The 24,050-nt window shown below is 44.6% G+C and overlaps 1 protein-coding gene across 3 annotated transcripts in view; it reads left to right on the forward strand.

The window, feature by feature from the left end:
• The first annotated feature begins 2,811 nt into the window (after positions 1–2,811).
• Positions 2,812–24,050, forward strand: part of RUNX2 (RUNX family transcription factor 2) — a 145,618-nt gene continuing 124,379 nt past the window's right edge. For all 3 annotated transcript variants that reach the window (XM_088520112.1, XM_088520113.1, XM_088520114.1), the window contains exons 1-3: positions 2,812–3,131; positions 9,104–9,260; positions 14,190–14,294. In XM_088520112.1, coding sequence (XP_088376238.1) covers positions 2,835–3,131; positions 9,104–9,260; positions 14,190–14,294 — 559 coding nt within the window. In that variant the 5' untranslated portion in view covers positions 2,812–2,834. The remainder of the gene's footprint in view (positions 3,132–9,103; positions 9,261–14,189; positions 14,295–24,050) is intronic.

Here is a 24,050-nt window from a genome sequence, read left to right on the forward strand (position 1 = left end):
TTTTAAGTGACCTTGCACTGGTAGCTTCCAATAACTTATTTTAGCGTGTCCTAAGTTTTTATTTTATTTTAGTAGGAAGAGAGGCAACTGTAAAACTTTTAGTGCGACTAATTCAAACTGGAAATGTATCTTCTCGTTTGCAATAAGTCGCGGCAGTCACAGAGGTTGGATGTAAGACAACCTCTCGCCTGCTTCCTAACACCTTTCCCCTGCTCTGCTGGAATGTTTTTCCCCTCCGGCTAAAAAAGCGGGCGTGGGGGGCAAAAAAACACGTGATCGTTAATGTTTTTATAAAAATAATTATGAAAAAAAGGCACGTTTTCGCCATCGGGGGTACCGCGGAGTGCAGGTGGAGCGCGCCCGTCCCCGCCGGGGCAGCCACTCGGGAAGCAAAAATGAATAAACAAATAAATAATTGAATGAACAAATAAATAAATATTTAAAATAATAAAATTAAATTAGAATTAAAGTTTTTAAAAAAGGAGGAAAATGAATGGAAAAAAAAGGAAAAAAGAGACTATGGCGGCTCCGCGGGCCAGGGGCTGCTGTTCCCCCTTTCCACCGTGGGAAAAACCCGCCGGGGAAGCGGGCGGGCCGGGGCGCTGCGCGGTGCGCGGAACGCGAGCTCTCCCCTGCGACCGAAGCGCGGAGCTCGCCGCTCGCTGCCGCCGCTGCCGCTGCTGCTGCTGCTGCCGCTGCCGCTGCTGCTGCTGCTGCTGCTGCCGCTGCTGCTCGGAGCGAAGCGGCGCCCGCAGGGCCGCCCCGCGCAGGGGCCGCGGCGGCTCCGCGGGCAGCGGCGGCTCCGCGGGCAGCGGCCGCCCCGTTCCGCGCCCGCGGGCCTCGCTCGGGCTCCGCGGCGGCGCAGGCGGCACCAACCCCCCTTTTCGGGGGAGTCCCGCTGGGTTCCCCCCCGCACATTCCCCCCTCGCGCTCCCGCAGCGCCCACTTTTTTTCCAAGAAGGTGGAAGCAGCCGGGAGAGGGAAAAGCCTTAGAAATTAGAGGGAGGGCTGTGATAGGTGGTTATCGGCACGGGGAGGCGTTTACACTTCTTTACTATTGGGTATGTAAATTGTTTTTAATAAGATCTGCCTTTTTTTTTTTAAGGGAGAAAACAAACCAGACTCCCTTTACCTTAATAGTCCGAGGGGGGGTTATAGCTTTCATTCATTCAAGGAAATGTTTTAGGCTTTAGACTACTGGAGACTTAGCAAAGAAAAAAAAAAACTCCTTTGGCACCATTTTTTTCAAACTTTTTTTTTTTTTTTTTTTTTTTTTTTTTTTTAGCAAACAAGCGAAAAAAGTGTTAATGGAAAAAACCCGGAGAGCGGTAGCGATCGGAGACAGTCTCCGGCTGCCCCCGCGGCCCCCTCCCCGCGGCTGAGCGCGGAGGCTCCGCTCCTGTGGGGGCTGCACATTGTTTTATTTATTTTGAAGGCTGCACAAGTCTGAGGAGGGAAGCACCACGTGCTGCTGACTCTCATCAGCATAATGATCGCCTTAGCCAGGGAGCCCTGTATATATAAACCACAAAAACCTAATCATTAGAAATCCCAGCCTCCAAAAACCACATTCGGGACAAAAAAAAACTGTGGCTTTTTTTTTTCGGCTCCTTCATCTTCCCCGACCTCAACTTCTCAGGACTCAAAAGGAGTTTGATAATTTTTTTTACTCGATTTTCTGAAAGAAAAACATAACTCGAACAAACTATCGTTTTAATTATTTTTTTTTCTTTTTGCTGCTGTTGCTGTTCATCAAGGGCGGAAAAAAGAGACCTTTTTTTTAGCCTATTCAACTCAACGGACTTGGATTCAGCAGCGACTTAATTAACAAGACCGGACTGCACCGAGGCTGCCTTTCCCCCTGAATTTACTTGGGCACATTTGATAAACCAGCCTAAAAGAGACTTTTACCCCCTCTTTTATCCATCCTCCACCCCTCGCTTTTTTTTTCCATCCCCTCTTGGAAACCCGAACTTTGCCGAAAATCCCGATCCTCCCCAAGGAAGCGACTTAAATGCGCGCCCGAAGCGCGCAGCCGGCGGCGCCCGCCCGAGCCGCGCTCGCGTAACCGGCGGCGGTCGCTCCGCGGCTCTTTAGGGCTTTTACTTGGAAAAGAAAGAGGAATTGCTCCTTTTCTCCCCTTTTATTGCGCTCGGGGTGCTTGCAGGAGGAAGACTCCGCGGGAGGAAGGCGAGCCCCGCGCCCCGAAGCTGCGCTCCCTCCCCGCGCAGGAAGCCGAAGCGGCCGCCGCTTGACTTGTCCCGAGTCGAGTTTTGAAAAGAAGAAAAAGAAAAACAATCCCGAAAAGAGGACGGGGAAGAGAGGAAGAGAGGGAAGAAAAAAAATAAAAGAGTAATAAGGAAAGAAGCCGGGGCGCTCGAGGTGGCTGCGAGGAGAGGCGCGGAGCGCGCAGCGCGCAGGGAGGCGGCGGCGCGGCCGGGAACGCGCAGCCTCCAGGCGGCCCGTGCGCGCGGGGCCGCCCGTGCGCGCCCCCGCCCCGGCCAGCCCGCTCCTTAAAGGAAAGAGAAAAGCACGTCGAGAAAAGGAAAACAACCAAAAAGCAGAGAGACAACCAAACAGACTGATAGACCTTTTTTTTTTTTGCCTCGTGCATTTAATCCGCTGCTGTTTTTTTTTTTTTTTCCTCCTCAACCGTCCGCTTTTTCATTCACCCCCTTTTCGGGGCTGTATTTTCTTTTTGCCTTTGATTTTTTCTTTTTAATTTCACTACAGCCCCCACCCCCACTACACGCCTCCTCGAGCGACCCCCCCCGCCGCTCTCCCCCCACACCCGCCCCCCCCCCCCCCAAACTCGCTAACTCGTGGCTGTTGTGATGCGTATTCCCGTAGATCCGAGCACGAGCCGGAGGTTCAGCCCCCCCTCCAGCAGCCTGCAGCCCGGCAAGATGAGCGACGTGAGCCCCGTGGTGGTGGCCCAGCAGCAGCAGCAGCAGCAGCAGGAGGCGGCGGCGGCCGCCGTGCCCCGGCTGCGCCCCCACGACAACCGCACCATGGTGGAGATCATCGCTGACCACCCCGCCGAGCTCGTCCGCACCGACAGCCCCAACTTCCTGTGCTCCGTGCTGCCCTCGCACTGGCGCTGCAACAAGACCCTCCCGGTGGCCTTCAAGGTGAGCCCCCCCCACCGCCCCCGCGCTGCGCCCCCCCTTCCCCCGGGCTGCAAAGTGCGAGGTGACCCCCCCCCACCCCCCCCCGGGCTGCAAAGTTTCCGGTGCCCCCCCCAATCCTGCAGTGCCCCCCATCCTGCAAAGCCTCGTGTGCCCCCGCCTGGCAAAGTTTCCTGTGCCCACCCATCCTGCAAAGGCTTCTGTGTCCCCCGTCCTGCAAAGTCTTCTGTGTCCCCCATCCTGCAAAGTCTTCTGTGTCCCCCATCCTGCAAAGTTTCCTGTGCCTCCCCCGTCCCGCGGTGCTTGCTGTGCCCGATCCCTGCGGTGCCTGATACGTCCCCCCTGTCCTGCAGTGCTTGGTGCATTGCGGGACCCCCCCTCAAGGTCTCTGTGACCCCCCCATCCTGCAAAGTTTCCTGTGCCCCCCTCCTGCGACGCCTGCCTTGCTCCCCACCCCGCAGTGACTGCTGTGCTCCCGTAGCCTCCTCTGCCTCCGTCCCCGTGTCCTGCGAAGTCTGCTGTGTCCCCCGTCCTGCGGTACCTGCTCTGCCCCCCATCCTGCAAAGTGTCCTGTGTCCCCTTGTCCTGCAGTGCCTGCTGTGTCCCCCCATCCTGCACAGCCCCCTGCACCCCCCTCCTCCAGTGTCCATTCCCTGTCGTGTGACACCCCCGTCCCTCAGTGCCTCTGGGTCCCCCCGCTGCAGCCTCATGCCCCCTTGCAGCACTTGTCCCACGAGGCTCCGCACTGTCCCGGGCAGCCATCCCGCCATTTGCTCCCCCCAGCAGCAGTGCAGCCTCGCTGGGCGCCTTCTCCCCCAATCTTGCACGGGCACCTTTTTAAAAACAGACAAACAAAAACCTGAAAATCTTTCCAGCCGCTGCAGAAGGAGCCGTTCACCCCCACGACCTGCACGGGTGCAAAGTGGGTGCCCTCCCTTGCCCCTTCCTGCTACCTGCACCCAGGCTGCTCCCAGGGGTGCAGGGGACCCTGCGTGGGGGGGCCCAGGCTCCTCACTTTTCCTGACGGGTGAGATAGGAGGTGGCAGAGGAGAAGGCGCACAAAAAAAACATATATATATACATATATGCAAAAGCATGTTATTATTTTATATATGTGCCTAATAGCCTGGTTTTGAGCTAGGCCTGTGCTCTGTGTCACTAGCAGGCAAGGCCCCCCATTGCCCCGGTGGCCTTGGGCAGGCACCTGCGGGCCTGGCACCCTGCACTGCGCCCTGCACCGGCCGCCCCGGCGTGGGCCAAGGTGCCCGGGGCACCCGCAGGGCCTGGAGGCGCCGCGCGCTTCCCGCTCCGCCGCTACCCAATTCCCGCTTGGCCGGGGAAGGATCGGTAAAAGCCATTAAATAGTTATTTAACCAGGCGCTGGTGGGCGCTTGTTTTTTAATAAGCCGTAGCAATGCGTGTGCTGCAGGCTGGGGAGAAACCCGGTGGCACCACGGGGACGCGTTTGCCGTTGGAGGGAGAGTTGGAAACTGGGGTGTCTCGGGGTTCTGGTCACGGCAGGGGCCACCAAGGCCGTGGGGACAGCGAGGTTGCATCACCGAGCAGCTCTGGCGCCCAGGGGAGGAGCCGCCGTCGCGTCGCGATGATAATAACTTAATTGAGCGTTCGATTAAGTCGGCATTGGAGCTGCTGGTTTGGGACGAGGGGCGGCAGCTCCCGTGCGAGCGCGCTCGGCTCTCCCCGCGCGCTGGGAGCGCCCCAGCCCTCTGCTACCAACCCGCGGCGGAGCAACAGGCCACGGCCGCGGTTCATTAGAATCAGGGAAAGATCTGAACCCAATATGAGCGTGGTTAGGGTATCGTTACGAATAAGAATATTTCACGTGCAATAAAAGGACAGAAAAAGAATTAGAGCTTTTCCCAATCTATTTATGTTCATCTCTGGTTTATCCATATGTATGTGTAAGCTCTGTTTAAAACTGATGGTATTATTATTCAGTGCTGGGGTTTATTGGGATATTCTGGGACACATTGCGATTCTGAGGGATAATGGTCATATATTTGCTCCCTAATGGAAAGCTATAAATATGTGACCAAGTTATTGTTGTGTCAGGAATGTTGAGTTGTCCGCATTGCTCCTGGGGTTTGTAGCCCCCTTCAGCTATGGGTGCATCTCTGTTTCCATATGCTGAACACAGTCCACACTTTTTTTTTTTCTCTTATAAATATGCCATATATATGGCCCTTGCTTCCTGCTGAGTGAATCTGATATTCAGGTGAAATAACTTGGACCCATTGTAGAAAATTATTTTTGAAATTTAACTTCTGTGCAGCCTTCCAGTACTTTTAGTCCAATGGAGCTGCATGCAGCGTACAATGAAACACTTGACTGTGATATTACAAAGTGGGAATTATCTCAAAAGAAGAAAAAAAAAGACAGATTTGGGCCATAGAAAATCTGGGTTAAACAGTAACTTGAAAGTAGAATAGCTCAGGACAACACACTTTTTGAAGTTTTATTGGCAATAAATAATATGTTGATGATAATGTTTTGAGTGGTGTGTTAAGTATGTCATAATTCTCTTGCAGAGATCTCCAGTTAAAAAGTACTCTGAGTATAGTGCTGTTTTAATTTAAAAAAACAGATATAAATCATACGCAGGAAAGGAAGTATGTTGTAAACAGTGCTGGTTTTGATTATAATTTTTTAAAATAATGTCGGATAAGTATTGCATTTGAATTTTAAATATTATTATTTACACGCTCTGGGGACAGAGTTCGTGTCGAGTGTACTAACTAATAAGTTTGTTAATGCAAACTCTTTTTGTGGTGGAGGATATTAACAATGTGCCTATTAATATAGATGTAGCTGTCTAATCATATTCAGGCGTAAAAGGATATTGTGAACCGGGGTCCAAGTTATATTCACTTATTACTGTTTCTTAATAGCCAGCGGTGCTTTGTTTGCGAGCAGCAGTCAGAATTTGGCCCTCTGTTTATGTCTCAGTCTGGGAGATTTTACTGAAAGTCATAAAAGACCCAAGTTGCAATGTTAGCTGTTACGAGCATTTCTGTATGCTATTTATTTTGAATGATGCTGATAGTAGCCAAGAGCTTTAGTGGACGTAAAGGCAGGGGAAAAAATTGGAGTGAAGTATAAAATCTCTCCCCAGTAGCACCACAGTAGTTAAGGGTCTGTCAGCGTTTCCACTCCAAACCCCAGTTTTCAGAGTTTATAACTCAGCTGTTTTAAATAGCTTCAAGCTGAAACCTGGTGTATGAATTGTCAGCCCAGATGTATATTTTTAAACAAAAAGTAGTGCAAATCAGTTATTCTGTTTCAAGTTATAGAACATTAAAATATTTTTAATAGTATCAGATGCTCTTTTGGCAATCTCTGGAAAAGAATTTCCCTGTATAGAGTATTTTGCATTCAGAGAGCTGTTCAAATTCAGTATTTTGCAAAATAAATAAAAAGTTATTGGAGTGATGGGCATTAGTGTTTGAGAGGAGCTATTTAGCATGTACACTAGCTTTATTTTGAAACAATCATTTACTATGCAGAAAGCCTTAATATTTGGTATTATTATACAGCATTTTTATTTCTTAGCTTATAACTTCTGTCTTTAGGGTACATGTTTTAGCCATTTAAATCCCACTGGACTGAAACCGGGCAAACAGTTGCTTGACCAGATGAGAATAATTGTGTTATAGAAAAAAAATACAGTGTTATTTTCAACTTGTCAGAATTTGTTTTATTTTTTGTCTTCATTTGACTTCATGTGCCTTTTTGCAGCGCTTCAGCCAAAAAAGGCAAAGGTTTATTTTAATAATCAAACTGTAGATAGCTTTATGCAGAAAGTAAATATCTTTAAGTGGTGGAGATATTTGTATTTAATGAATAGCTAAGAAACTTGCCCTGTAGATACTTTAATCTTTAAAATTTTACTTAGTCTCTACTCTTTTTTACAGTACACTTGTAATTGTCTTTCTAAGAAAATGTAAATAATTTTTGGTTGATACATGGCATAAACTGCCAAATCAGGTTTATGCAAACAGTGTTTCAATAGGTGAAGTTACTTTCTGAAGCTCCCAGAATACCCAGCTTTTCCCTCTGTTTCTAACGTCTTTTGCAAAAGTTTTCTCTAGACAGAGCACATCAGTCTTTTGATGTGTGGTGGCAAAAGAAGGATAAAAATACGATAAATATTTTGCTCCTATTGCACAGCAGAGGAGCTTTTATTTTTTTTTTCTTCTATTGAACGAAGTCTTGCATTTTCAGTCCTGATTTCAGTTTGACTTTCAGTCTCAGTGATACTGTATCATGCTGCAGGGAACCAGCGCGTTTTAGCACTGCTGTAGCTCTCGATCAGGGGCCGTTGACGCAGGGACTCCGGGAGCAGCACGTGCTCTTTCTCCTGATGTTCAAGTTGACCAATCCAAGCGACATTTGTCAATGGGAAGAGCTGAAAGAGGAGGAAATAAAACCCACGGGAAGCAAAGGCATCATGAGCAGTGGACGGAGGGGCTCATTAGGGAGCTTTCCCCGTGGTGAGCCGATGTCGTGTGCTCTGGTGGCTGGACGGCGGGGGACCACGGTACGACCGGTGCCACCTCCCTGTTCCCGGAGCGCGGGGAGGAGAGCCGGGGCTGTGCTGCCCTCCTCTCTGTCCCGAGGCTCGTGGCAGATGTGTGCGTCCCCTTCAGCTCAGGGTCTCTGCCTGTCGGGAGCTGATGGGATTTCTGTCTCTCAAGACACCCCAAGGATAGGCTGGAACTGCCCTGGATGCTGAGGGGCATCGCCGGACTCTCCAGAGCTATGGTAGCACCTAGCAAAGCCCAAAGGGGAGTGTTTTATAAGCAATCTGAAGCCCCAATCTGGAAAGCCAATATCCATTTATTAAGGGTGAGAGTCAGCTCCTGTGCTCAGCAGATATTACTAGCTCCTGTGCAGTGGATCCTGAGCTAACCGGACCTCAGATCTTATCCACAGAGGCGCTTCTTGTGTGTGTTTTTTTCCTTTTTTTTTTTTTTTTTTTTTGGGTTCTAAGATCCTACAATCACTTTCAAGTAAAAGAGTAAAATCTCCCCTGACAGGCAGACCTCATAACAGTCAGTGGCACAACTCAGTTTTCTGTTTTGGGTGCTCTTACCTGGTGTTCTGCTGAAAACGAGGAAAGCAGCAAGTTCATATGGTGTTTTAGCCTCACTTTACTCTTTCTTTTATATCAGCCTGCAATTTCCAGGCACATAGTTAATCGTATTTTCAGGTTTTGTATACCTTTGCTGTTCCCTTTTGCTATTTTAAAGAAGTACAGTGCACTGGGCCATCTAATGCTGCCCGTGCGTATCCAGAACTGGTCAGTGCTTCCCCTTAATACTGCAGTGCAGTTCCCAATCTCAGGCTGACTGCGTGTATGGGAAAGACCTTTGAAGCAGAGCTGAGGATAGAAAAGGTCCAGAAGAGGGAACAAATTTCTCTGAATAACAGAAAAAGTCTTTATTATGTGGAGCGGGAGAAACTGCAAGGGGGACACTTCTGGCATCTTAGATTGTGTGGTTGTTTTTAGGGGGGGCGTGGATTTTTGTTTGGGTGGGTTTTTTTTTCTGTTTAGAGCTCTGCCGTGGAAAATAGTGAGTCTCTTGTTGTTACAGAGAGCCAGCGCCGGTATTGGGGAAGCGGGCAAGAGACCTATGTTCTCGATGCTGCAGTAGAAATTTTTGTTTGAGGAAGCTTGGATGTATTCTCCTCCTAATAACCCTCTATTCCTGTTTAAGTTAACTTTTACAAAATTGCAGTGTGGGAATACGGTAGGTGCCCGCAGGGCTATCAGTCTGGCTGATCACTGGATTTGGGGGCGTTTTTCCGATCACTTAAGCACCACCAGGGTGTAGAAGCGCGGCCACCGAGGCCACGCAAGCACTAGGAGCGACGTTTCCCAACGTCCCTGCTGGGATCAGAGCCCTCGCGTCGCGTGCAGCCTCACAACTGCCCTCGCCTTCCCCTTTCCCCAGGTGGTGGCCCTAGGAGAAGTGCCTGACGGGACCGTGGTCACCGTGATGGCCGGCAACGACGAGAACTACTCAGCGGAGCTGCGCAACGCCTCGGCCGTCATGAAGAACCAGGTGGCGCGCTTCAACGACCTGCGCTTCGTGGGCAGGAGCGGCAGAGGTAGGTCCCCCCCGGCCGCCCGCGCCGCCTCTCCTCACGCTCTCCTCACGTTCTCCTCACGCTCTCCTCACGGCTCTCCTCACGGGAGCCGCGTGTGGCCGCGCACAGGTCAGCTGAGACCGGCCTGACCCCTGCGCTACGGGGGCTACGTGCGTTATGGACTCCCACCACGAGCAGAGCTCTCCACCGATCTCCCTACCTTTGAGCAAGCTGCACAATTAGACCTTTTCTTTTAGCAAACCTGGCTGATTTTCTAGGACTTGACAGCAAGCTTTGGCTTGCAGGCAGCTTAGCCTCAGATGCCCGAGAGGGAGACGCTGCTCGAGGGTTTGGAGGGCTCTCATCATCGTCCTCCAGCCATTCGGAGTTGCTATAGTCCTGCCAAACTTCTGCCAGCAATGCTGTGGTGAAAATATGGCCTTTTTCTTGCTTTAAGATACGGGCTGATGACAGAAAGGCTATCGTGAGGTGACCTGGCACTTCGGTGTTTGCTCAAAGAGGGCTGTTAAATCAGCTGGTGGTTAAGTCTAAACATTTTTACTTTATATATTTGAAGTAATTTTTCATTGGTTTTATTATTTTTTTTGATAGGCCTATGTTGAGAAAAACTGAGAAACATGCAGGGCTAGGACATCAACAATAACACCAGTTTTGCAGTCTATATGCTATAGAAAGCAAGTATAATTCATCTTAGGGACGGAAAACCTATTTTTCTAAAAACATTCAAGCCCATGACAGCTTCCTCAATAGTTGAAATCAGATGACATGCTTTCCTAATTGCGAATGTTTCCTGAAGGTGATCCCATAAGCGTGGCTCCCAGGGACTATTTTTAATTTTTTTTAACTTTAGGGACCTGGCCAACAGTTCTCTTGATCTTTTTCCAACGTGGAAATTACCGACAATAACGAATACCTTGTAATAAGAGCAAACTATCGCAAAAGTAATTCAGTATAAATACGGACTTTGCTGCCCTTTTGGATAAGGTGTTAGCCCTCTTTGCCATTTGTCTTGCCTTTTTCCCCCCTAAGCAGCTGTGTGCTCTGTGGTTGTGCTGATGGATGAGGTTTGAGGGCTGTCTGGCTCCATCACTAGCGCTCCTCACGTTGGGAGCTCAGTAGTATATCAGCGTGGCGGCAGTGATGAAGAAGAGCTGAAATGCGAGGTGCTGCCTCTGATCTGCGGATCTCATTTGAAATGTATGATCTGTGCTTTTCGCAGAAACATAGGGCAAGAGGTAAAGGGCCTGATGAATCAGTAGATGCAGCGAGAGATGCACGCAAACCCCCAGCCTCTCAAATTTAGATCTAGTAATTTAATTTAGGTTTGTGTCTAGCAGACGTGGAATATATATATATATATATATATATATTTCTCTGATCAATCTGGGTAAAATCTATGGAAAAGCGATAGTGTACTTTTCAAACCCTCAACATATTTATTTAAGAGACTTCAAAGAAAAACAAAGGGTGTGCACTGTTTTACTATATTGGCTTTCTGAGTTTTGGCTAGTTTCCCAAATAGCAATTTTTATATTTAAAAAAAAAAAAAAAAAGGGAAGAAAAAAGACAGACTTAACTGCTTGCAGACTTTTCACGCATGGAAGATGAAGAAAGCTTCTTTTGATGAAGTGTAATTATGTCCAAACAGAGCTGACCCCCTCCCCCTATATTTCTTATGATCTTAACGGAAGAAAGTAGGGCTTTTCCTTTGAAGCAGCCGGGACTCGGTGGAGGATCTGAAATGCTGCATTCTGCTGCCAGAGGCAGGATGGAGAAATTGGTCCAGACTTGTCTTCCAGACTTAGAACAGAGAAGGACGAGAGAGAGAGAGAGAAAGAGAAGGAGATATCATTAAAGATAGATTTTTAAAACTCTGCTTAAAATAGCAGGAAAGAAAGCAGTAGTTGCAAACAGAAGTGAGAAAGCTACTTACATAGACAAATATCGGTAGATACTTGTCTTGGAGGAGAACAGGAAAAAATAAAGTAATAAAGAAATCACTTTTTGGTGGCGAGAAACTAATCCACACCTGTTCCTGACTTTAGATTTACATCTTTCTAAACAGCTTGCTCTTTGATCTCTGTATCTCTAAATTTGATTGTGAAGTCTGAATCATCAACTTACCACTTCACCTTCTCTCTCTCCCACGTTTTTTTTTTTTTTTTCCATGCTTCTCATGGCTCACTCAAGAGACTTTTATAAATGTGATTTTTATAAATGCTAACGCTGCTAGCCGGCAGAAGCTGCACGTTTTTGCTCAAACACCTTGCTGGCTTTGTAAGGATAAGCAGCCAGCGCTCCTTCGGTGAAGGCAGAAGTTGTTTGTATGTGGTTTGGAGGCAGTAGCTCGCTTTTACAGCCTGATCTGCAGCCCAGAGAAGAAAGAATTCCTGTCTTCAATAAGCAGGGGATCATAACCGTAATTTTGTTGTGTCCTGATACTTTAATCACATTAGTATCTAACTGAAAAAATATGCAACGAGCACAAGCTGCCGAGTCCCCTTTCAAGCTAATTTCTGGGGTTTGCTTTGTGCTTCAACATGTGCCCATCTTGTCCTTTTCTGTGTCAGCTAGACTCACATGTGTTAATAACAAAGAATGCATAGTTTAGACACACTAAAGCAATAGTGCCAGATGACTGCTTGGCTAGGAATTTAATAAAAGAGCACTAAAATTAGTCCTTAGGTTCTAAAAGTGGATAATTTAAATGACTAAGGGCCCAAAGGAAGGCGATAAAAAGTGCATTAAGGGATTTTGTAGCTGAGGAAGGAGATCTGGGAAATCAGTCACATCTCTCCGTGGCAAGCAAAAGCACCACTGAAACACGCGCCCCGAAGAATTTATTTTGTTCCTAACCCTGTAGTATGTAAATCATCTCCTGAAAGCAGGGGAACCTGAGCGTGCTGCCCGGGCTGGGCAGCTCCCTGCAGTGAAGCCGCGTTTTGCAGGGTGTAACAACTAGTATATTTTGCTGCGTTGTTTTTTAGTTGTAACAGATTTTTCAACTCATGTGGCATGGAAATAGAGCTATAGCATTGCAAGGCCAAGTTTTTCATTCAGAAGCCCGGGGAACATCCCGTTCGCGCCGCTGGCAGTTGCCCATAGTGTTAAACTGCTTTAATATAGGCAACTGTGATTCGAACGGCAACATCACGTAATTTTGTGGTCAGAATTTTTTCCATCTGATAAGCTGGCAAAAAGGAAGCCTTAAGTCTGTACTTAAATCCCTAGCGAGGTTGTATATTGAAGCAATAGGCTCCTTTCTTGTCTCCTTAAGGAGAAAAAGCACCGAGATGGGCAGGTGGGTAGACACCATTTAGCAATGCAAAAAGACTGGACCTTCCACCTACACCTTACACATTAGGATGATCATCCTGGAAATATCTGCAAAATAATGTCTTTTCCAATGAGACAGGGGTAAGCCTTCTTCGGCCAGGTGTCATGTTTGGGTTTTGCAGTAGAATTTGGCTTCTTGAGATTTTTACACCTTTGCTGAAGCCCCAACTTGTGCCCTTAGGAAGATCGGCACAGCTGGAGGGCAGCTACACCTGGAAAATCATTTTTCTCTAACTGACGGTTATATTTCATTAAAAAAATAGCAATCCATGTCACATTTTAATTCATGAAAAGCATAGCCAAGACAGTCTGAAGTTGCACTCCTGATAATAAATGATGTGTGCTGCAAGCAGGTTTGGGGGATATATGGCTTGGACTAGAAAAAAAAGTCCAATTGCTAGATATGACAGCCAAAGCTCTGTTCTTTATTAGGCCTTATATATAAGCTGTTCTATATTAGGCTTGAAAAGACTCCGTTAAGTTTGTGCTGTTGCATATTGTTTAAGACTCATGTCTTGATCGAATGCCTTCAGAGTTCAACGCGAGGCAAAACGCTAGCAGCAAAAATGCCCACGTACACACAGGGAGGCAAAAAAAAAAAAAAAAGAGAGAAAAAAAAAGGAGCCTTGAGAATCTGGTAAAGTAGCAGCTTAAATGAGCAATAAGGCCTAAGATTGCTGACTGTTTTATTGAGTCACTGTTCTACGCCCACCTTTTCCTGTCTTGAAACAGTTTTCAGTTTTGACTATCTGACATGACTAACCGTTGCATATCTAACAGATTACAACTGTCAGTGCATCTCCAGAGCAGAGACTAGGGCCCTGTGAGAATGTGCCCCTCGATTCGGTCGACCCCATTTATTTATTTATTGGTGACAGTCTCATGCAGCTAAAGGCTCCAGATGATCCGGGGCAGCCTGTGTGTGAAAATGCAGATGCAGGTTTGTTAGGGAAGCATCCACACACCAATTAGTTTCTCGCAGTCATGGGAAAGTTGAGGGGTTTCTCAGTGTTTCATAGGTGGAATATATGTAAGGGGGAAAAAAAAATGTTCCGGTGATGATGATATCATTGTGTTACCCCTGGCATGTTAAGGACAGGAGACACTAGTTCCCTGTAAAAATGATTCCCAGGAGGAAAATATATTCTTTCCTCATCTTATTGTAGTTGAGTCAAACAAATGAAATGATAAAACTGTGTGAAGTAAATAACATGTGGCCACATTCTGCTCTCTGTCGCACAGCTGCAAAACTGGAGTAAATTTTTAAATTATCTGACTTGCTTTGGATTTACACCACTTTCAATACAGAAAAGAATTTGGCTTGTCCTCAGCAGTGAATCACTTTTGTTCTGTCATTGTATGATGACCCATTATTAAATAAGGAACATTTAGATTGTCAACACATGGACATATTCTTGACATAGAGTAAAACTGAAGGGGAGGAAAACTCCTATGGTCAGTTATGGTTTTAATTTTCACGATTGTGGTAACGACAGGGAATAATTTTAAACGTCTCTGATTCTTTACTGAACATGCATGTGACTGTTTTCATGTTGTAATCACTCATTCCTTGTTGTTTTTTTCCCTTTGTAGGGAAGAGCTTTACTCTGACAATAACTGTCCTGACAAATCCCCCCCAAGTCGCTACATACCACAGAGCCATAAAGGTTACAGTGGATGGGCCAAGGGAGCCAAGAAGTGAGTATTATGTGTTTTTTTTCTTTGCACTTATGCCTGCTTAATTTTGTTTAACATAGACCCATAAATGAAATATATATCTTTGTCAAACATTGGTCCTTGCTCAGCAAAATATGTAAGCGCATGCTTAATTTGGAGTCTATTGGACCACACACATACTTGCATTAAACACACACTTAAGTGCTTGGCTGAATTTGGGCAATCATGAACCTGATTTTCATTCACATCAAGGTCTTGATACATTATCTGCCAGTGTAAATGAGAAGTGAGCCCACTGTATTTATATATAATCTGATTTAGGGATAATGCATACAATCCTGCAACACGTCGAAGTCCCTGAACTCCCATCAGCTGCAAACTGAAGACATTTAGAACACAATAGCAGCCTGATCTTGCAGGATCAGTCCTAGTGGAGAGAGAAAATACATAATATAGTGCCTTTTTGTTTGCCCTTAAATTCTTTTGCCATCAGATAATTAATGCACCTGGTTAATCTCATCATACCTGAAATTGGTTTTCAGCTATGGACTCATCACAGATCCCTGGGGGCCAAAGAAAGCTATAAAAGCAGTCTATTGAGAGCATGGTCTTTGTTTCTTATTTATGCACAGAATATGCATATTTTATTTAAACAATGTCCAGCAGATTTTCACTGAACTTGTTTAGCTCAGAGCAGAGCACCTTCCTAAATTAACAAGAATCTGTTTGCAGTGATTACTGGTCATATTTTTATGACAATCATGTTTTTTTTAATGCTCCAGCAGTTGTTAGGGAGAACATTGAGTTTTAGATACAGTCAAGTCTGGTTAATCCATCATAATTTGTATGTCTGTCTCTCTGTCTAGCACATTTAACTGGTAACTAGTCTCACATCATGAGAGTAGCACTGATGAGCCAGTTCTGGAGTTTTTTCTTTATCTAACCAGAACAACTCTTTCTAAATTGATTGGATTAACCAGGTATAGCTGTATTTAAATTACATGGAGAGATTAAGAATTATTTGATGAATAACCACATTAAAAAGATCCCTCTAATGGAAGCATCCCAAATAATTATTTTGCCTTTAATCTGCAAATACAAATGAGACTTTTAAGGAGCTTGCAGGGAGTTTTCAGGGAGACAGGATTCATGCAGTTGAGTGTTTTTGATGCCTATACTTGCCGTAGTGTCATCTCCTTTTCTTACATTGAGAGAAGGAAAAAGTGCAAGTGAGCTTTTGAGTTTCACCTTGAATAATAAATAAGAAAAAAGCAAGTAGCTACAGAAAAAAATTCATTGCGTAGATAATTTGTGTCACTGCCTGCTCACATCTGAGATATCCTTCTGTCACAGCTAGGGGATTTTTGTTCTGTCTTCCGTCCCTAGCTGATTTGATGCTCTTAGTGTTCACCTGCATCTGTTGCATTGTGTAGCTTTACTTGGAGAACCTGGACAAGTTGCACTCCTGGAATTCACTCCATGGAATGACCTTTAGCCATTCAATGCATTTGGAGTCTGATTCTGTGTGTTGAGGCATCCACAAGCAGAGGATACAAGTGTCATGAAAGAACAGAGCAGTATGAAAATAATGCAGAGAATAGCACGAGCTGCTCTGTGAAACACAGAAAGGGAACCTTCTTAGATTGGGACTAGATTGAGACTTAGATTTAGCCATTTTGATATTTAGTGAACTAAACCTGAGGCTCTGCTAATATAACTTAGCAAGATATCCAAGTTCTGCCTAAGTGTTTTCAGTTTAGCCATGGAAGACAGTCCCCTGCTGATGAGGCCTATCTGCTATCCCCATTGATTTCAGCTGAAACTAGGACTGTGCAGTAGCTTGGAAAATCAGTTCTTATAGCCTAAGTGGAGTTCCTGTGCCCTTCTTTTCATTTATTCTTTATTTTGCTAAGGAGTCAGCCAAATGTAAGACTGAGTTAATAAAATTTTGGCTAAATACTTGGTGAGGTCCTATTCTAGAGTCTGTTTGGTTCTGCAAGTTCTGGGTTTTTTTTCAGTCTAGTGCTTATGACAAAAGGCCTCTATGATACCTCCAGTTGTTAGATCTGTTTTTTTTAGGGAAATAGTAGTTCCAGAAGAAGTATTATAGAAGTTCCACTGAAATTCCTCTTTCTTCTAAAAGCCTATGCATTCAGGTGAATTTATTACTGTATGGTAGCAGTTGTTCAATAAGTGCATCTGACATTTACATTGTATGAGGATAACTAGGTAATAAGGAATTCAAACCAACAAGTGGCTCTGATATAGCAAATGCGGTTTTCTTAACGAATTATGTATCAGCAAATAGTGCCCCTCTGTGCCAGTATTTCACTTAGACATCTCAGGCATGTTATCCTATTTTCCCTTTCTCTGGCAGCTCAACCAGAGCTGTCACATCACAAACAACTTTTTTCTTAATATACACATCTGGCGTTGGCAGTTGGACCAACTTCATAAGAGCACATGATCATCATTCATTACAAGATTAAAAAGTACCCCATGGCATCATTGATGTTTTTTAACTTTGATCTTTTGCAGTGTGATTCATCTCAGTTATAAAACTTCTCTTTAAAGGAACACAACCGATGACTTATTAGAACCTTCGTTCTAAGTACCGTAAACATAAAATTATGCACATCTTTACAAAATGTCATTCACTTTGTTGCCAGCTTATCATTTTAAGACATGACATCATGCTTAAGGTCGTGAATTTGTAAGGCTTGTTTATAGGCAAGGCACTTTGACCTTCTGTTGGCAAGTTGACTCGAGGGAACAAATGCCGTATGTTTTCCAGCAGCAGTAGGAGCAGCAGCAGCACCATGACAGATATCAAAATCATTTAGAGCCTGACATTAGGAGTTCTGAACACTCATGGCATGCAGTGACTCCGGGTGGTATTTTGGATGCTCAGCACTTCCAAAAGTCAGGTTCTTAAGTGTAAGTGCCATTTAGTTGTTGTAAGGCTATGCCTGTAGAAGCTTGCTGCCTTAGCTCTCTGTTATTACTCTTATTTTAAAAGATTTTAATAGAGACAGTGATGTCAGGTTGCTTTGGTAGGAAGCTTGCCCATTTCTACGTGAGAAAAGGTAAATATCTTCTTATGATTATTCCTTGGAAACAAATTTGTTTTGTGATTCTCTATATCAGGCTAACTAGGGTTACCGTGTAGGGACTTCTGCTGTGCTGCACCGTCCTTGCGCTGTTGCCTACTGAGAGATGGAGTCTAGAGAGTGGGTTGTATATGATCTTTGGGACTCACTGGGAAGTCCTGCAGATATTTTCACCTCCTCATGTCCCTTTTAAAACCTCTGCTATGTACACACGGTAGCTAACAGAGCTGCCGTCCAGCTGGAGGAGGGCTGAAAGATGGTTTCCAGAGAGCTGCGTTATCAAGAGGTTATAACTGACCCAGAGTTATCACCATATCACTGTAAAGAAACTACCTGAGGGGAAAAAAAAAAAAAAGAAACTTTGCTTAGCCCTTCCTTAATGCTTTTACCTTACCTTGCTATGAAATACAGAAATAGGGATTTGTCAATCTATAGCGGTATGTTTGCAATAGGAATTTGTCATTCCATAGTAGTATGTTTGCAATAGCAGAGATCTCCTTCTTTCTGGCTGCTTTTGGTATAAACACAGGTCAGTAGGGAAATCAGAGGCAGGGAGGGAGAAGAAGCATATGCCTTTTGGGATTTTGCCTAGCTTCCAAAGTCTTCAGTTCACCTCTAATTAAAAATAGTCTCTGAACTCAGTGACCGCAATTCTGTATCTCAGCTTGAATGGAAAAGTAGCACTGAGCTTTGAACTGAAACTGTTTGGGTGGGAAAAAAAGTGCTTGATTTCATTCAGCCCGAGAATATTTATCTGCCTCCGTAGCTTGTAAGGTACACATGTGACGAAAGGTATGAGCAAACATTGCCCTTTCGCCTGTGCACGCTGAGGAGGACAGCAAAGGCCAGGGGTGCTCCTCAGTCTTTGTATTAACCGTTTGGCCGACTGGCTTATGAAGCGCAGATAAAGTGATTGGGATTTTTGAGATTCCGAGACTTAAAACCGTAACAGCTTTTAGGAAGTTCTGTCTCTCTCTTCTTTCAAAGGCTGAGGGTGGAGGGATAAGTCTGGAGCTAGTGGAATGTGCTTTTGAGTAGAGCAGCTTTAAATCTTGCAGTATTTTTTTTCCTTTTTTTTTTCTTCTTTTATTTCTTTTCTTTTTTTTTTCTTTTTTCTCTTTTTTTGTTGACTGACTGTCAGGAGCTGGGCTGGTGGCCAAGCAGGAAATGACACATCGAGAGGCATTTGTGTTGTGCAACATTTTGTGGAACTGATGCAAGGATACATTGTCTGTTTACGCATTCCTTCACTAACAGCCTGCACGGCAGTAATTTTATTCAGGGACACATGGCATGCTACAGCAAGGAGCTAGATCCTTAACATCTCTTTATGCAGAATTATCGCAGCACTTACTTACTTAAAACATGCTGTGTGTCCCCAGTTTAGACTATTCCCTGGCTTGCCTTCAAAAACCACTATACCAGCCCCCTTCCTTCCCGAGAATATATTAAGAAGTGACTTGTCTTTTTCACTGAGGTAAGTTTGTGCAGTACAGAGAGATATACTTAACAGAACAAGAGCAAATTTTACTGACAGGTTCTCCTTTATCGGGTACTTTATACTATAGAAGTAGCTTAGCGCCTATTCAAGTGATCGGTTGCAAAAAGTGAACTCAGAAGTTTGTATCTGTATGCATATTGACACTGTCAAGAGATTTTAATTTAAACCAATGCTAAATACCTTGAGATAACATGAAAAAGTCCCAGGTTTTCATCCAAACTGAAGTTAGAAAATCTGTGACTCATTCCTGACGTCTCTCATGGTGAAAAAACTGCTGAAAGCGGCCGGGTTATCTGAGGCTCTTGCTGGTGTCACTGAGAACGATGTAAGGCACAGGGGACACTTTGTGGTGTGTGAGATGCTCTAGCATCTCTATTTCGGGGAAGTTTAGTCTCCTTATAATGCTACTGTTAAGACATGAGGCAGAACATGGTTGTATGGCCTAGGAAGTGCTTGGCATGTGTATGCTCTGGGGTTTAGGCTCTTACACTGTGATTATCATTACCTTATTTGAGGATGACTTGGAGTGAGTGCCGCGGTGCGATGACCGGACGGGTGCCACAGGCACGTGGTTGCCTTGTCGTTCCTGATTTTGGTGATATGACACCAGACCCTTATTACAATGTAAAATGCAAAGCGTAGTTTCACTCTTACCTTTGCTGTGGGTTTTATTTCTGCCAAGGTGTGCTTTCTTAAAACCTTACCAAAGTGGGGAGCAGAGAAGAGCTCCTGCATGTTTCAGAGGCTTTAAGAAGCTTTGGGGATAGCATAGGTGTTCCTCGTGAAACTTGGCATGAGTTCCATAGACAGCAGTGGTTTAGATTTATGTTTGAGATGGGTGTGTAACCCACAGAGCGAGACTTCTTAGAGTTATCTCTAATGTGAATTTGATACGTGCCCTTGAAAGAAGATGATCGGGATGGCAGGGATGGTAGTTGCATCCCAAGGACTGGTCAGTTCTTGTTTTTCCACTAGAGAGGGAGTTAATGTGGGTTAATGAAACCCACACGCCCAGGAATGGGTGAAGACAGTCTAAAATAATTTATTTTCTTGTGGCGATACCTTTTGTTTGCCGGGGGAATGTGTAGGGTAAGATGAAAGCGAAACCCTCGGAGTTGGCTCGTGGCTCATGCTTCGTGTGCTGCAGTTCTGAAGTCTTAGTGATCTCCAAGACACTGACCAAGTGTCCGTAGGAGGACACTGCTGTCTAGCAGTGGTAACTCACCCTGGATTAACTCTACAGCTAGGGGAAAAATCCTTGAAAAGCTTATGGAAAATAAGAGGGCAAGTCTGAATATAAAATAGTTCATGTTCACTCACCAGTGCAACCCTGGTTTGTATTTGTCAAGTGAAAACAGATTCTTTCCATTCTTTTGTCAAGGGAACATTGCTTCAAAACAGCCTTGTCCCAGCGCGATGGGCACCGAGGGTGACCATTGCAGTGTCTTTTGATATTGCAGTTATTGCTGCTTACATTTAAAGGTCCTCTGCAAGTCACAGAGGAAATCATGGCCCTGTCATGCCATGCAGCACAAGGGTAGCTGGTCCTGAATTACTTGCAGTGTCTATTGAAAATAGAGATGGGTAAAGGGATATAACTGAACCCACGAAGTCAGTAGTAGACATAGGTTCATCCTGTGTCTCCATATGGCACAGAAGGTGAGGAAAGGAAAAGTGAAAGACATTTTTATAAGTCTGCAACATTGTTCCACTTAGGTACTTTGAAGGAACGTGTGTAAAAAAGCATTTAAGTAGCTTTTCTCAGCCCGCTTTGGTCCACACATTCCTCCATAGAGAATTTAAACATTTGGACCCTTTCACTTTCCAGATGCAGTTAGCTTGTTGCAGCACTACAAACATGCCCAATAGCAGCTTTTTCTCTACATTTCAACATATCACCTCTTACGCCTCTCCCCCCTCATTCAAAACTGGCGAGAGAAGTAGGAAACAGGATGAATGGGCTTGGGAGAGGCCACGTCAGAGTAGTACACCTTATGTTTATGTTGTTTTTTCCTTCCTAGGAATCCTAAAGTATTTTATAAACTTTCTGTATTAAATCTATTTTTATTCTCTGTTGAAACTTTATTTTCCACTGAAACATGGTCATCCCAGAAGTGAAACACAGATGCTGATTTAACCAGACAAGGAATGCAGAAGAGGAAATGAAGAAGCATGTCATACTTAATTGAAACTTCAGGGAAAGAAACTTGGTAATGATCTCATGCTGCAGGATGTTTAGGGCTCCAGGAACCTTGCTCTTAGGAAGGCAACTGAGTTCTTTAATGCATATGTCTGCTCAGATGCCGTATTATAAATCTCATCTACACTAGCCCAGCTTGCTCAGCATGGTGCCCTCGCTACACTGAGAAGATAGTGGCTCTCTCTTGGCTGAGAGTGACTTTCATCTCTCCAAAAATTAGATATCTAGGCTGGGTTTCCTTAGTAGTGAATGAAGAGACACAGAATGAAGAGAGTGATTCATCCCACCTATCTCAAATGCCTATCTCAAAGGGAATGAGTTGCCCTTTAGAGGTATCTGTCTCTTTCCATTGATTATAAATGGAGTCTAGATGACTGGCTTGGGCTCCACAACCTGTGTTTGAGGTGGGTGAAATCAGAGGAGATATATCATGATCCCAGGGTGTATGTGTAGACAGCAGGCCCTGTGACAGCTCTAAATTCAGATCTACCTGCGTTAGTTTCAAAGCAGGTAGCTCACTAGAGGCAGTAGTGCAGTCACAGCTGCCCAGAGCTCAGCAGACACCAGCCGTTTGCCCAACTTATTGCGTAGGTGCTTCCTACTGTACTGTAAACTGCCCATGCTACATTTCTGACACTGTCAGGGTTTGTTTAAAGCTAACTTCGAAGTGTCTGTGCAATGCTACTCTCATAATGAATGCATTACAGACATATCTTTTAAGAAGTGATGCTATCTACTAAGGCATCATTATCACTTCTTGCAGGATTTAGTTAGTCAAGTACTGCTGAGTTCCTACTTAGCTCGCCTTGCGTGAACTGCTGAGATTAAAACCCAGGTTATGTAGCTGTAGGCATGGTGCTAAATGATTCTCACCCTAACTAAAGTCTTGCAGCTGCATAACAAACAATATAAAGGTGGTGATATACTTTATGGGTGTTACCTACAGATAACACTGGGGAACCCATGTAAAGATTTTACTAGCACTGAGAAATACCCCGTAATGTTTCCAAAGTTCCTGCTTTGTATCAGAATATATCGCTTGTTCCTTCTTCTTCCAGAGTTACATGTTGCTCATTCTCCTCTGGCTCAAGGATGTAATCTCTGCCACAGCATGATGCAAACCCTTTTACCTGATTATTACCAGCATGAATGTTTTTTGTTTCCATCAGCCTTCAGACTCTCTGACATGCATTTTGTGAACTTTACTCCCTTTGTATAATACCTTGCTTCTTTAGAAGCTCTACTAATTTCAATTCAGGATGCCAACTAGGTATTAACCAGGCTGCTTACAAGCATAGAGTCTGCTCTCTGCCTCTCTATAATCCACGTGAGTAATGCCAATTAGCTGTCTACTTCCTTATATCTTCATACACTTTCCCATCTTGGATTCCCACACCAGTAGACACTGTCTGAAGTGTCACGTGTGGTCAGAGGCACTTGCTGGTGTTTTGTTTCATTGTCCCTTAGAGCTCAGTAGGAAAATCATCACCTCCACACACACCACAGCAGTGCACTGTGGGGTCAAAGAAAGAATCGGATGACTCCAGCGTTAGCATTTGTAGCTTAATCTGCTAGAAGCCTCACAGTGCTTCAGATGATTATTACTTCACACATCGTGAATCAGGAAGGCAATTATATATGACATTTTCACATGCTGGCAGAATGCTCTTGGAAAGAAGAGTATTGTAGTCATACTGCAGGTATTGTAGTTGTGTCAGGTATGTCGGTGTGTGTTTGCTTCTAGATAGTAAATTCTAGACTACATTTGTGAAAGAAGCCTGATTTTTAACAGACTGTGAATCTTAGGATACTTCAAAAGGATCAGAAATCCAGAGAATAGCCACCAAAAAAGATGATATTTGTTGTAATTTGAAAACTCCTAATTTTTTCAATGGTATAAAAAATGGAAATGGATATAGACCTCAAGATTTTACACAGAAGCCTTATGTGGTACAAATCATCACTTAGGGGTACAGAGGATACTCTAAGTGGACTATGTATTTTTTGCATTTGTACAGAATCAAGGAATATAGCCTAGATGCTGATTCAGGCTCATAGATAACAACATGCTGCAATTAATCCAGTAATCTAAATTCATGTATAAAGTACTATAGGCATAAGAAACGCAACAGTTTACCAAGGCTGATTTCAAGTTTCTGGAATATTAATTCAATTTGCAAAAAAAAGAATTTAATTTGTCATTTCTTAGGTCTTTTATTGTCATAAACTTTAGATTTATGGAATTTGTTTTTTACTTTTGTACTGGACTTTTTTTGGCTTTGATGATCTGGGCTATGAGTTCAGTCATGGTTTTGGTCTTTTTTGATGTCTTTGAACAGTTGCTTTGAAAAGCAGCGCTAAAGCGAAGTTGCCACTTCTGTAGGAAGAAGTGTTAAAAACAAGAGGACTCAGGATGTAAATGCAAATGTAAATTATTCAGTGTTTTAGTTCATCAGATAAGCAGTCAAAACAAAAATCTTCCTTTTAAGGACATATGGATAAAATTTTCAGAGATTCAGGGTGGATTCACTCTCCTTGACTGTATTTGGCTAACAGCTAGATATTCAGACCATGTCTCAGTCATCTTTGGGCCCTTTTGAGGTGAAAAAAAGAGAAATATGCCCACATAGGGCAGGATCAATCATCTTCTACGTGTCTACAAGGTGCAGTGTGGCCATCTGAAAGCGGGTGACTGTTCACGCTGACGTAAGGGGAACCCAAAGCAGCCCAGCTGGCTCTTGGTGCCGTGCAGGCATCCAAATAATTTCTAAATAGGCACCCTGGGTTACCAGTTGCAGCTGCACAGAACCTGGTAGCGAGGCCTCCTGTGAGGTCTCCTGCAACACAAGTATTTACTGCCTGGGGCACGACACACAGAGAAGAAGGACTGCAGAATTAGAGCATGTGAAAGCTGCTCAGCCCGGGTATCCATGTAGGGTTTATGCTTGTGTACCAGTCCGTTTTAC

This window comes from Tinamus guttatus, unplaced genomic scaffold (assembly GCF_059628265.1).
Source record: "Tinamus guttatus ecotype Peru unplaced genomic scaffold, ASM5962826v1 Tinamus_guttatus_pri_ptg000080l, whole genome shotgun sequence".
NCBI lineage: Eukaryota > Metazoa > Chordata > Aves > Tinamiformes > Tinamidae > Tinamus > Tinamus guttatus.